The sequence below is a fragment of the Pteropus alecto genome, unplaced genomic scaffold (genome assembly GCF_000325575.1).
Source record: "Pteropus alecto unplaced genomic scaffold, ASM32557v1 scaffold101, whole genome shotgun sequence".
Classification (NCBI taxonomy): Eukaryota; Metazoa; Chordata; class Mammalia; order Chiroptera; family Pteropodidae; genus Pteropus; species Pteropus alecto.
This window is the reverse complement of record NW_006432945.1, coordinates 8,345,730-8,358,194: the sequence shown is the minus strand read 5'-3', so window position 1 is coordinate 8,358,194 and position 12,465 is coordinate 8,345,730. Positions and strand designations below refer to the sequence as shown.

Sequence of the window (12,465 nt, the reverse complement as noted above, 5' to 3'; positions counted from 1 at the left end):
ATTTTTTTTTATATGTTGTACAGCCATAAACAAGAAGCCGATGACATTGTACGAGTGGCAAAAACAGCCAATGACACATCAACTGAGGCGTATAATCTGCTCTTGAAGACACTGGCAGGAGAAAATCAAACAGCATTTGAAATTGAAGAGCTTAATAGAAAGTGAGTGTAGTTTAAATGTGGCTTATAGCCCTTCAGTTGTTCTTGTAAATAACACCAGTTCAATGAAAAATTAAATAATGGCGGGTTCAGGGCATGCGTTCATGCAGTGGGATTTCTGTTGGTAATGATGCTTTTGAAATGGTACTGTAATTAAGCGGGGGATATAGAGCCAAAAAGATTTTATTTGATCCAATTACTGTAACTGCAGAGAAAGGTAACAAGACCAGCCATCATACTTAAAATTCTGCATAAATGAAAACGGAAAAGAAAAAACAGTCATCACATAGAGAAAATATACCTGAGCTACAAATACTTAAAAGGTGTCTGAAATAAAGTATCAGGTAAACCATATGTTGCAAATAGAAGTGATGAGACGAAACATAGATTCCCACGACGTTAGTGTTAAATAGTAGCATTTTAATCTAGCATTTTATTTGTAGTTTTGGAAATCCTGTCACAGTGATTTAAACGAGAATGGATCTGGTTAATATTAAGATGCCAAAAGCAACTGAGTTGTTTTTTTTTTTTCTTTTTCCATTAAATCACATCTCTTGTTCGGTAGGTATGAACAAGCAAAGAACATCTCACAGGATCTGGAGAAGCAAGCTGCCCAGGTGCATGAGGAGGCCAAAAGAGCTGGTGACAAAGCTGTGGAGATCTATGCCAGCGTTGCTCAGCTGACGCCTGTGGACTCGGAAGCCCTGGAGGTACGGGGCCGACGGCCTGTATGCACAGGGCTTCGCTTGTCACTGCCATCCCCCATCCACAGCCTCCGCCCTCACCCCCCAAGCGCACACACACCCCTCACAGTCGGGGCAAGAGCTATTCTGATCACCCTGCCCCTGTCACCGGGACCAATCTCCGCTCTCCTCCAGCTGACTCACTGGCGATGTTGAGTTCTGTTTTAGCTACGTTAATAGAACTCACTGGGGTAAAGAATCTCGTGATTATAAACACTAAATAGCAGAGACTGCTTTAGTGATAGGAGTAGTCACTCCTAAATCTTTAATATCAAACCAAGTTATAGTGTGTGCGGATTAGTTAAAGCAGAGTACAGCCAGACGGTTACTGCAGGCACTGCCTGCTTGAGAATGAGAGAGATGTGAAAGAGAGTGGTTTCAATGCAAGACCTGCATCAGGATGCTCTGGGGCAGCTCAACTGTTTTGGGATCGGTAGTATTTGATTTCACCTGTGCTCTAATCATGCCTCTTCATTTCAGGCTCTGTATAAATGGCGTATTTTTTGCATTAAACTTGAAACATTTTGTAAGTCGCTTTGTACATCTAAGGCATTGACTTGATTTTTACCATAAAGGTTTAGGTCTCTTCAGGCATGTACATACTGTGCAATTCCACATATAGGCAATTTGAAAATAGGCAAACTAATCTATGATGATAAAAATGGCAGCCGCATTGTTTGAAAGATGGATGTGGAAATTAAGATACAAGGGAACTTCCCGGGGTGGATGTATTCTGTATCTTGATTGGGGCGTTAGTTACAGGTAAATATATTTATCCAGACTCATCAAACTAAGCATTATGCATGTCACTGTGTAAAGTATACCTCATTTTTTAAAATACGGTCGATAATATCTTAACTCGTGCTGTTCTTTTAAAACTATCTATTAAGTATTATAGAGTTACTAAGGCTACTTTTCCACCAGTTTAATTGTTTTGTCTAAAATTTAGTGATCTTACTTGCTTTTCACAGAATGAGGCAAATAAAATAAAGAAGGAGGCTGAGGATCTCGAGCACCTGATTGACCAGAAGCTGAAGGATTATGAGGACCTCAGAGAGGACATGAGAGGGAAGGAACTCGAAGTAAAGAACCTTCTGGAGAAAGGAAAGACCGAGCAGCAGGTTGGTTTGATTCACAGACTGCTTCACTTCTCGGGGCAGAGTTTGACACGGCCCAGGCGTAAGCTGTGTCATCGCAGTCGGCAGAGCAGGGCCTTGTGCGGACGCCCAGCCTGAGCCTGCTGGGTGCTGACCAGCCTCAGGGGGGTACCGGAGGCGCCTGGTCTGTGAGGAGAGCGGGCCTTCACCGTGGAGGGCTGTCCCCTCACCTGCCACGTGTTTGCAGACTGCCGACCAGCTCCTAGCCCGCGCCGATGCTGCCAAGGCTCTTGCGGAAGAAGCTGCCAAAAAGGGACGAAACACCTTACAAGAGGCCAATGACATCCTCAACAACCTGAAAGGTACGAGAGGGTCAGGTAACGGGGTGACGCGGCATGCCGCCTCCACAAGGGCGAGTGCCTGCTTTCTTTTCTTTTTTTTTTTTTTTTTATGAGACTCTCTGAACATCCACAGAATGAAAGATAACATAGTCGTCCCCCCTTGTCTGTGGGGGATACTTTCCAGGACCCCCAGTGAACGCCTGAAACCATGCGTAGTACCAAACCCTAGATATGCCATGTTTTTTTCCTGTACATTCCTGTGATAAAGTTAACTTATAAGTTAGGCACAGTAAGAGATTAACAACAATAACTCATAATAAAATAGAATGATTATAACAATATACTGTGATAAAAGGAATGGAATATGGTCTCTCAAAATATCTTATCGTGTTGTGCATCCAGTGTGGGTGCACTGGACGAAGGGACGATCCCCCAGTGGGGACGGAGCGGGGACAGTGCAAGCTTTCATCACACTGCTCTGAATGGCGCGCACTTTAAAACTTATGAATTGTTCGTTTCTGGAAATTCCCATTTAGTATTTTCAGACCATGGTAAACTGGATCAAACTGCAGAAAGGGAAACCATGGATAAGGGGAGAAGATTGTGGTGTAATAAATTCCATATCAAACGGATTCCACATTTAAGATTTTTACTACACTTACTTCAGCCCCCAGTGCCTACCTTACTCTTCTTATGAAGTATTGCAAAGAAAAATCCCAGAGCGCATGTCATCTTACCCCTGCATACCTCATTACGAAAACTGAAAAAAAAGGGCGGGGCATGTTCTTCTGTTAGGATAACTTACGTAATCAAAATATGCCTGTTTCGCAGATTTATGTTGGTAAATGGAGATGATCTTTAATTTTCTTCTGCATCTCAATCTTTCTGTTTTCTTTCCTCATCCAGATTAAAAAAAAAAAGAAATGTGCTCAATTCACTGTTTAGTTTTGGACTCACCTCTGATAAAATGCCATAGGTTCTATAAATATGGGAGCTTTGTAAAATAATGGTCGAATGTAGGGTCCTGGTGTCAGTGGCATCGAGCTAGAATCCACCCCTTACTGTGACTCCTTGGAGGAATTATCTACCTCTAGAATCCTCAACTTTCTCACATATAAAAGTGATAACAATGCCTGCCTGCATCACGGCCACATACAACTCCCACCTCAGTGCCTAACCTGTAGTGAACACTAAGGAAACTGCACCTTTTAAGATTGGTTGAGCTGGCAGTGACGTCATACTCAGCACTCTGCATGAAAATGAAGTTTTCAAGTAACTTTTCTGCTTTCCAGAAATGAATGTTCCTTCCGTCTAGAACTCTGTGCTCCGTTCTTCCCAGACGTCAGTCCATGCTGTTTGTTATTCCTCCCCACCACCCCACCGCCCCGACTTTAACAAAACTCATTAAACAAAATCCGGTCGCAGCCTCTGCCAGGCTCCCTTCTGGCTCATCGAGAGCTTCGTTCAAACGCCTTCTTCCCCCCAACTCGTTCCAGACTTCGACAGGCGAGTGAACGATAACAAGACCGCGGCCGAGGAGGCGCTAAAGAGGATTCCCGCCATCAACCGGACCATCGCGGAAGCCAACGAGAAGACGACAGAAGCGCGGCTGGCGCTGGGCAATGCGGCCGCGGACGCCACCGAGGCCCAGGCCAAGGCCCACGAGGCCGAGAGGATCGCCAGCGCCGTCCAGAAGGTGCGCCCTTCCCCCTTCCCGCGCTGCTCTCGTCTGTTTCCAGCTTCTGTCCAGACCCCCGAAAGCCCTCACAAAGCTCTCTCTCTCGACTCAAGTCAAATCATTCTAAACCGTCCTTGTCGTTTACCTTTTCTCCCGCCATTAGAGTAGGAACCACGTCGATGGAGGAGGGAGACTCTTCGAAAGGGTCTTTGACGCTAAAAGGTCTACATCTCAGTGGCAGGGTCTGAGTGGTGAGGGGGTGGACGGCTTCGGGGACCCGTAGAGCCCCCTCCCACACTTTTTCTAAATTAACAGAGTTCTTTGACCTGGACAGTTGACTTTTTTTTTTTCCCAGTCGTCTATATAGTGCCAAGTCAGTACAACTCTCAAGCCGCTCATTCAGGCATATTGCCGTGTGTGGGATTTCTGAAGCTGCCACTACTGGATTCTGTCTACTCGTTGTAAAGAATACTTCCTTTAGGCTGGCTTTTTCCGACTTACAGGTCAACCCGCATCTTTTACTGAAAGGAGAGATTGGAGTTGATTCTAAAATTTGAGAATCACACACATTTTGTAGTTTCTTTAGAACAGTCACTTTTGGGTTAACCGTATTGTATAAAACACTCATCATATTTCAGGATTATGGTCTTTTTGTACATTAGGAGGAGCTGCCAAGTAGAACAAGGCCAACTTTGAATTCAAAATTTATGCAAGTGAAAGAGTCTAATCGATATGATGTGGAAAGTGCATTACCATTTAAGTGTTTAGCATTTGCTAGCTATGTGACCTCAACTAAAAATGGCAATAATAGAACAGGAAATTTTAAGGATTAAATAAGAGGAGACAAAAATAAATGATAACGTAAGTCAACAAACAGTATAAATTACTGCCCTGTTCTTTGTGGATTGTATTTTTGAGCCATTTTATAGATTAAGGAGTGGGAACGTGCTTTAGAAAAAGGAACGCTTTTTTCATTAGCCATCATTTATTTCGTGCCTAGAATGCTACCAGCACCAAGGCAGAAGCCGAAAGGACTTTTGCAGAAGTTACAGACCTGGATAATGAGGTGAACAATATGCTGAAACAACTGCAGGAAGCAGAAAAGGAGCTGAAGAAAAAACAAGACGATGCTGACCAGGACATGATGATGGCCGGGATGGTAGGCCACTTTGTCGTCTTTGCTCCTGGGCAGAAAGTGAAGGGTATTTCATAAGAGTCTCTTTCATAGCGACTTCTGTTTTTCATTGTGTTTCCTAGTGAAGAATTGGGTTAGTAACTTACATAGAAAACAAAGAATTTGGGTCTTCTGCCAGGTTGTTGCACAATTGTCCTGTCCCAAAGCTACTCTCAGTGAAAAGCAAAACATCGTTTTGCACATTCGAGGTTTTAGGATTTTTAAAACCGCGCATTCATATTTTCGAACGGATAACTCGTAGATGGTACAGAATCAGAAAGGAACACGGAGGGATGCAACGAAAAGTTCATGTCCTTCCTACTCTTGTTCTCTTAGCAACTTGCTCCTGAGAGGCAGAACCCTTTCTTGTGTAAAAGGACATTTTTGAAGCTGACAAAACAGACCAAACTCACATCCAATTTAATTTTTCACCTTTGATGGCGATGTGTTATACATAACACCTTTTGTAACAAAATTGACCTGCGAATGCATGGCCCGGCAAAGAACTGGGGTCCATTTTCCTATTTTATGCTACGTTTTGCTTTCGAAATACTTTAGTGGAGTCACGATGGAAATATTCCTTTCCAGCTGCATCTGATTACAAGCACGGTAATGATGAACATGAACTCGTTTAGTTGTGCACTTTCACTGCAAGGAGAGGACGCTTCTACTCTCGCTAAAGACAGGCCCTTCACTGTGGGTCATTTTGGCCTTGGGATAGACAGGGAAAGTACTAAGCCAGTGAATCTGGGTAAAGAAGACTGTAGGGAATTGATTACAGGAAGCATCCCACTGCAGACACTTTATTTTATTATGCTATTTTTTTGTTTTTGATTTAAAGTGTCCTCATTTTCAGTACCAAGGTATGGCTGACATGGTTATAAAAACATTAGATTCAGAGCCTGTTGAAAGAAAGAGAAGGATACGTTCTTTTTAAGCTTCAAAAAAAAAAGAGTATGGACTCAAGTCAAAGGATGGGAAAAAGATTGATTTTTTGTTGTTGTCGTTCATTTTGGTAAATAACTTCTAAGGCGCGCAAAGCACTGTCACATACATTATCCCATTTCTGTTTATATCAATCCTGAAAGGCCAGCATTGGGCTAGTATTGTTTTGAGTCTGTCACTGGTTCTTTTAACCAGAGTAGTGAGGGCTCATGGTTGTTCCTGGCAGAGGGGGCAGCAGGTTAAATGCAGTGGCTTTGCTCCCGGAGGGGCAAACCTAACTGCCCTCCCCTCCCCTCGTACCAGGCGGCGAAGCCTGTGAAGTCTCCATAGGAACGCCTGTGGTCTGAACAGAGATTAATCAATAGTTTGTGCAGGGTTTTATTCCCTTGCCTTTTTATTTTTTTCCTTTATAAAATTTTCACATGGTTTCTATCCAACAATTTTACATTGTCTTGACCCCAAAACTAGGAAAAACAATTATGTAGCAGGGAGCTCAGATCCACTCAGTCGTATCCTGACTAGATTTATTTGTAAGAGCATCTGTTCTCTGATATTTAGACACTTCCCCTTCTTGGTCATTTCCTATGACTCATGCACAAGTGTATTTATTCAGGTTTCATGGAATTTTCCCAAATATATTTACCTTTGTTGATGTAAATTGTGTCACCCCGGAGTGTGTATGAGTGTGTGAGTGTGTGAATATATGTGTGAGTGTGTGGGGGTGAGTGTGTGTGTGTGAGTGTGAGTGAGTGTGGGTGAGAGTGTGTGTGTGGTTACAGGTCAGGAAGAGGGAGTTATAGAGGAGCATCACTTGATTAAGTTTTCTGAAAATAGGACATTTCTAATAAGTCCCTAAGAATATCCTGAAGAACATGTTTTGGACCTAAAATGTAGTTTTTATGCTCATTCTTTAAAAAATAACTTGTTTTTTCTTGATGGATTTTATTATGAATATTCCTCAATGTATTCCCAAATGAGAAAGTGAGAGAAGGAGATAATATTGATCTTTGAAATACAAATATAGTCACTGTAGGCGTACTGACCGCCTGTTCATGATTATTTTATGAATTAAAAATAGGGACATCTTCAGTGTGAAGATATGAACCCCCCCCCCAAAAAAAAAAGAAGAAAGAAAGAAAAAGAAACCTGCAGTGAGAGATTATAGTTTCATGAGTTAGGAAAGCGGAAAGCATCTGAAAATGAGATTTGTGGGCTCATTGGGGAAGAAATATTTTAAGAAGATGAAAACATACCCTCAGGACTGTCTGTGTCTCGTATCTGCGTCTCCATGCAGGCTTCGCAGGCTGCTCAGGAAGCTGAGATCAATGCCAGAAAGGCCAAGAACTCTGTCACCAGCCTCCTCAGCCTGATCAACGACCTCTTGGAGCAGCTGGGTGAGTACCTGAGTACCCACGGTCATTTTTGGCGACCTCTGGATTCTTCGTACTTTGATATCGTTGATTCAAAAGCAGATATTACATATAGTGTGAATATTGTGTGAACCAAATCATGACTTAAGGTTGAATTAATTCAACAAATGCTTACTATGTCCTTCCGTGGAATCTGACTGTGGTCCGAGGACTTAAAAAATTTTGAAGAAGCGCTGTGCGCTCAGGAGGCTCATTTATGGTAAAGGTTGACTGAACAGTGATCATGCTTAGCTCATCCTGCTGGCAGGGTGTCTTTAAAGGTTTTAAAGTGAAGGATTTCAGCGATAGCGTAAAACACTACTTTCGACTGGTCCTGACTTCACTGCCTGGAATTCTCTTTATTTGCTAATTTAAAGGATAATCTGATGAGATGACAGTTTTCATGCCAAAAGAGAGAAAAGGCTTGATTTTTCCAGGAAATAGAAGCATATTGACTGGCTCTTTTAATCCCATTTGCTAGGGAGCAGGCTTCGTTACAAGGCAGATGTACTTTTGTCACCGATGTTTATTATAAAGAAATAAGACTCTAGACCGTACAGCTTTTCAGCAAAGCATTCTGTTTTAATTTCTTAGCTTTTAAAGTTTAACCCTTGTTTTGCGGGTTTTTCGTTGAGAGGGGGGTCTATTTTTTTTTTTAATCTGTCTCAAATGTCAAGAATAATAGATTCTGTGCCAGCAGACGGATTCTTAAATGAAAGTGAGCTGGAAGAGGTAGATTTTTGTGGCAGAAAGAGCTGGATTTTAAAGTTGGTCAGACGTGGGTTGGAATCTTTGCTTCGTTGCCTATAAACTGTGCAAACTTGAGCAAATCGATTACCATCCGAGAATCACTGATGTAAAATGGTCTTGTGGGAATTTAATCAAGTACAGGATGCATAAAATGCTGATTGTCGGGCGGCTGTCTCCTTTCATTCATAGTGGAAGGAATTCTTTTCCAAGAACCTTTCTTTTTCTTGCTAATTTTAAAGTGAAACTTTTCTGAAATCATTTCAGCATCTCAACCAAGGCCATTTTCCACAGGAGGGCTCCTAGTCACGTCTGACTCCCGAGAGCAGGCCCTGAGTCCCCGAGGAGCCCCGATTTCCCCGAAATCTAAGTGTCGAGGGCTCAGGGCTCTAACTTAAAGATGCCCGTGTACATTTCGGTGGCACACAGATTACCCATGTGGACGTGAACGAGGCATCGAATGTTACTAGACCTTCCGAACCACAAGTGAGCCCTAAGGGCTGGAGCACGGTAGCTGTGTATTTAGGAAATATTTTACAAAACCATTTTCTCGGGAAAAAAAAACAAGCACGCATCCAGCCCAGCGTTCATTCTGTGCTCTCACCCACCCCTGCTGGGCTCGGTCAGCATCGGTACTTGGGTTGCAGGGTTCATGCCCACACGAGGGATCCGAAGTCACGTTCGCATAGTGGCGGCTGCGGGGTGCCGTTCGTAAAAAGCTAGTGGAGGTACCTGTGGAGCGAAGTTACGGTTCTTACTGAATGTGTCTCTTCCCTTCTGTCCTTTCTGGCTCTACAGGGCAGCTGGACACAGTGGACCTGAATAAGCTAAACGAGATCGAAGGCACCCTGAACAAAGCCAAAGATGAAATGAAAGTCAGTGACCTAGACAGGAAAGTGTCCGACCTGGAGAATGAAGCCAAGAAGCAAGAGGCCGCCATCATGGACTACAACAGAGACATCGAGGAGATCATGAAGGACATCCGCAACCTGGAAGACATCAGGAAGACCTTGCCGTCCGGCTGCTTCAACACCCCGTCCATCGAAAAGCCCTAGCGTCTCCCCCCGGGGCTGGAAGGCAGCGCTCCCCGCGCGGGGAGGCGTCCGAGGCCACAGAGTGCCTTAACACAAAGATGACGTTCTTCAGACCCCCCACTCCTCTGCTGCTCTCCACCGCTGTCCTCCTGAACCAGCAAAAGTCACAAAGTTTAAAGAGAAGCAAATTAAACATCGCGAATCAGGAACAAAGGGTTTTATCCAATAAAGTCTCTCTTCCACTTATGGCTCCCTCACCCACACTGTCCCTTCTGAGTTGCGTCAGGACGTGGCATCCTACATTACTGTACGGTGGCATAAGCACTTCGTGGGAACCGTTGCGTGCCAGGCCTGGGCAGGTAGCCCTCCCCTTGTCCCCGACACCGGCAGAACCTCCTCAGTCTCAGCACTCTTGTTTCTATGAAGGAAAAGTTTGGCTACTCATAGTAGCGTTGTGATGGCCAGTATATCCAGTCTATAGATAAAGAACATGCATCTACACCTCCTCCTTTTTAAGCAAAAGGGACTAAACATCCTGTGCCAAAGGTATTAGTCCTTTAGAATGTCGAGAGCCATCACCAGTTGTTCTAGCTGTTTCGGGTAGAGGACTCTGAGCCATCCACGGGGAAGGATGCAATTATTTATGACAGTCTCCAGGAGAATGAGACTGCAGAAGGAGGCTGAATATCTTCTCATATGTTAATAACCGACTAGGAAGATAAACTTTTGTTCAGATCTTTGGGCAGCTGATAATTTAAATCTGGATGGGCAGCTTGTACTCGCCATAGACGTCTTTTCGATATTCCTATAAATGGAATTTATACAGAAGAAATAGGGATATGATAACCACTAAAGTTTTCTTTTTCTCCAAATCCAACTAACTCGTAGAGCTTTTTTAGTACGATAGTATGGGAACGAGTGTTGTTATCTGGCAGAGAGCAGTTGGTCCCTAAGATCTTGACAAACAAAAGAAAAACAAACCTTCTTTTCCCAGTCTTTTCTAGAAAAGGGAGAACACTTAGGTGCACCTCGTATTGTTAGGATCCCATATATCCATTTTTCTTCCATCGGGGAGAGAGAAAACATTTGACCCCCAGCCTTAATTTTCTTCTGACGTTCCCATCTTCTAGAATCCCTCAAAACATGTGGTTTGCCAAATCCTGGTGGCAAATACTCGCACTCAGTCGTTCACACAGCTGCCAGCACCGTCTAGTTCCTGCACTTTGTGATTTGAATCCACGCTAACCCTTCCCTCTAAGTGCAGAGGGAAGACCCGTATGTGGTTTTCTTGCGGGCTTCTCAACTTTTGATCCTCAGCTCTGTGATTTTCTTTTAAGATCACAGTGTGACAGTTCCCTGCCACATACCCCGTTCCTCCTACCAATCTGCCTTTGAGATTCATATATAGCCTTTAACACTATGCAACTTTGTACTTTGTGTAGCGGGGGGGAAAGAAACTATTATCTGACACACTGGTGCTATTAATTATTTCAAATTTATATTTTTGTGTGAATGTGTTTTTGTTTATCATGATTATAGAGTAAGGAATTTATGTAAATATACTTGGTCCCATTTCTAGAATGGCACTGTCTGTTCACTTCTTCACCCCATTGTCTCTCTCCCCTGGCACGATGTGTCCGGTACCTCCTCCCCTGCTGTCTGCGATGCTTTGGGCCGCATCTGTTCCCCATCGCTGTGCTCCTGTTTGCGGCATGCCCGTGCTCTAACATTAATAACCCGCTTTCCTCCACGCGCAGCCGCTGCAAAGAGGTACCTCGAACCCTCCTCCATCACAGTAGTTCCAGGGGGTCCTAAACGACAGCCCAGCGTCACCCTTCACGCCCGCTCCCGGGCAGGTGTGCAGGGCTGACAGGACACGGTGGGATGAGGAGGTTTTGCTCAAAGGTATCTCTAACATCAGTGTGGGTCTGGCCAGGAATGAGCTAGAAATGCCCTTTCTCTAGTGGTGTGAGCTGGATGGGTCAGTTTTTTAAGACGTTGCGTGATTACTGAGAGCTCGGGGCATCAGGGACAGCGCTGCAGGTAGAGTGGGACAGGCCGTGGGACTTAGTCCTTCGCTCCCAGCCCCTCTTGCGTTCCAGAGTTGACTGCAAATGTTCGGACTTGGACACCCCTCAGCCTTCACTCTGTCACTTCTCCCGGAGCTTTTCGCCTATCCCAGGAGGCATGGCTCACTCTTGCCAAGTTTTCACATCAGTGTTTCCTAGCTAGTTCCTCTTGTTAAGTGGCCACATCCTAACGGAGACATTTTGGTCAAGGTTGCAGGATGAGGACTGAAGATAGACAGCCAAGGTCGTTTTCCGTCTGGCCCGTGGGTGAGGTTCACTCCAGTAAGTCTGAGGCCACAGTGAAATTTTGTGATTTTTGTTGTCGTTGTTTACTTTTTTTTTTTTTTTTTGGCTTTTCTCCATCTGATATATTTTTAAACAAAATTTTATTTTTAAAATAAAAGTTCTCTAAAAGATGACACCTTAATCACACTCCTGCAATATAGCCATTATTTTATGGTATAGTTCCAGTTATCTGTATTTTACGTAATAAAATCGACAGGGTGACTGCTGCAGAATGCTGGGTGTCACAGGGAACATATACAGCTGTTCCCTAGAATTTTTCCCTCTTAATTCCAACTTTAGCTCTTTTACATGTGCCTTCACTTTAGGTTGTTTGCCTGAATTTCTACAGTCTTGCTCTCCAGGGTGGCAAATAAAATGCAACACTTGGCATTTTTTATGTTAAAAAAAACCACAGTATTTTATTTATAATAAAATCTGAATATTTGTAACCCTTTATATTTGGTGTGGCTTGAGTGTGGTGCTGGGGACAGATGATGTTTTAAAAGGTATGAAGGTAAAGCTAATCATGTCTTTAGGCTATGTTTTTAGAACAATCCAGCGTGTGTGTGTGTGCGCGCGTGTGTGTGTGCGTGTGTGTGTGTGTGTAATTTTTCTTTTACCTGTCTCAGATTGGATACTTGTATAGTCTATAGAGGTTGGCAACCTTGTTTTTATAAAGAGCTGGATAGCGAATATTTTAGGCTTGCAACCATAATTCTCTGTTACAGCTACTCAGCTATTTGAGGATGCAAACAGCCATGGACAGAATGTAAACAATTGTGTGT

The 12,465-nt window shown here is 43.7% G+C and overlaps 1 protein-coding gene across 1 annotated transcript in view; it reads left to right on the top strand.

Annotated features, from left to right (window-relative positions):
- Window positions 1-12,089, top strand: part of LAMC1 (laminin subunit gamma 1) — a 104,233-nt gene extending 92,144 nt beyond the window's left edge. The window contains exons 21-28 of the mRNA XM_015586246.1: window positions 24-161; window positions 724-868; window positions 1,873-2,022; window positions 2,246-2,360; window positions 3,836-4,035; window positions 5,018-5,176; window positions 7,431-7,530; window positions 9,091-12,089. Of these exons, the coding sequence (XP_015441732.1) occupies window positions 24-161; window positions 724-868; window positions 1,873-2,022; window positions 2,246-2,360; window positions 3,836-4,035; window positions 5,018-5,176; window positions 7,431-7,530; window positions 9,091-9,347 (1,264 nt within the window). The 3' untranslated portion in view covers window positions 9,348-12,089. The remainder of the gene's footprint in view (window positions 1-23; window positions 162-723; window positions 869-1,872; window positions 2,023-2,245; window positions 2,361-3,835; window positions 4,036-5,017; window positions 5,177-7,430; window positions 7,531-9,090) is intronic.
- The last annotated feature ends 376 nt before the right edge of the window (window positions 12,090-12,465 follow it).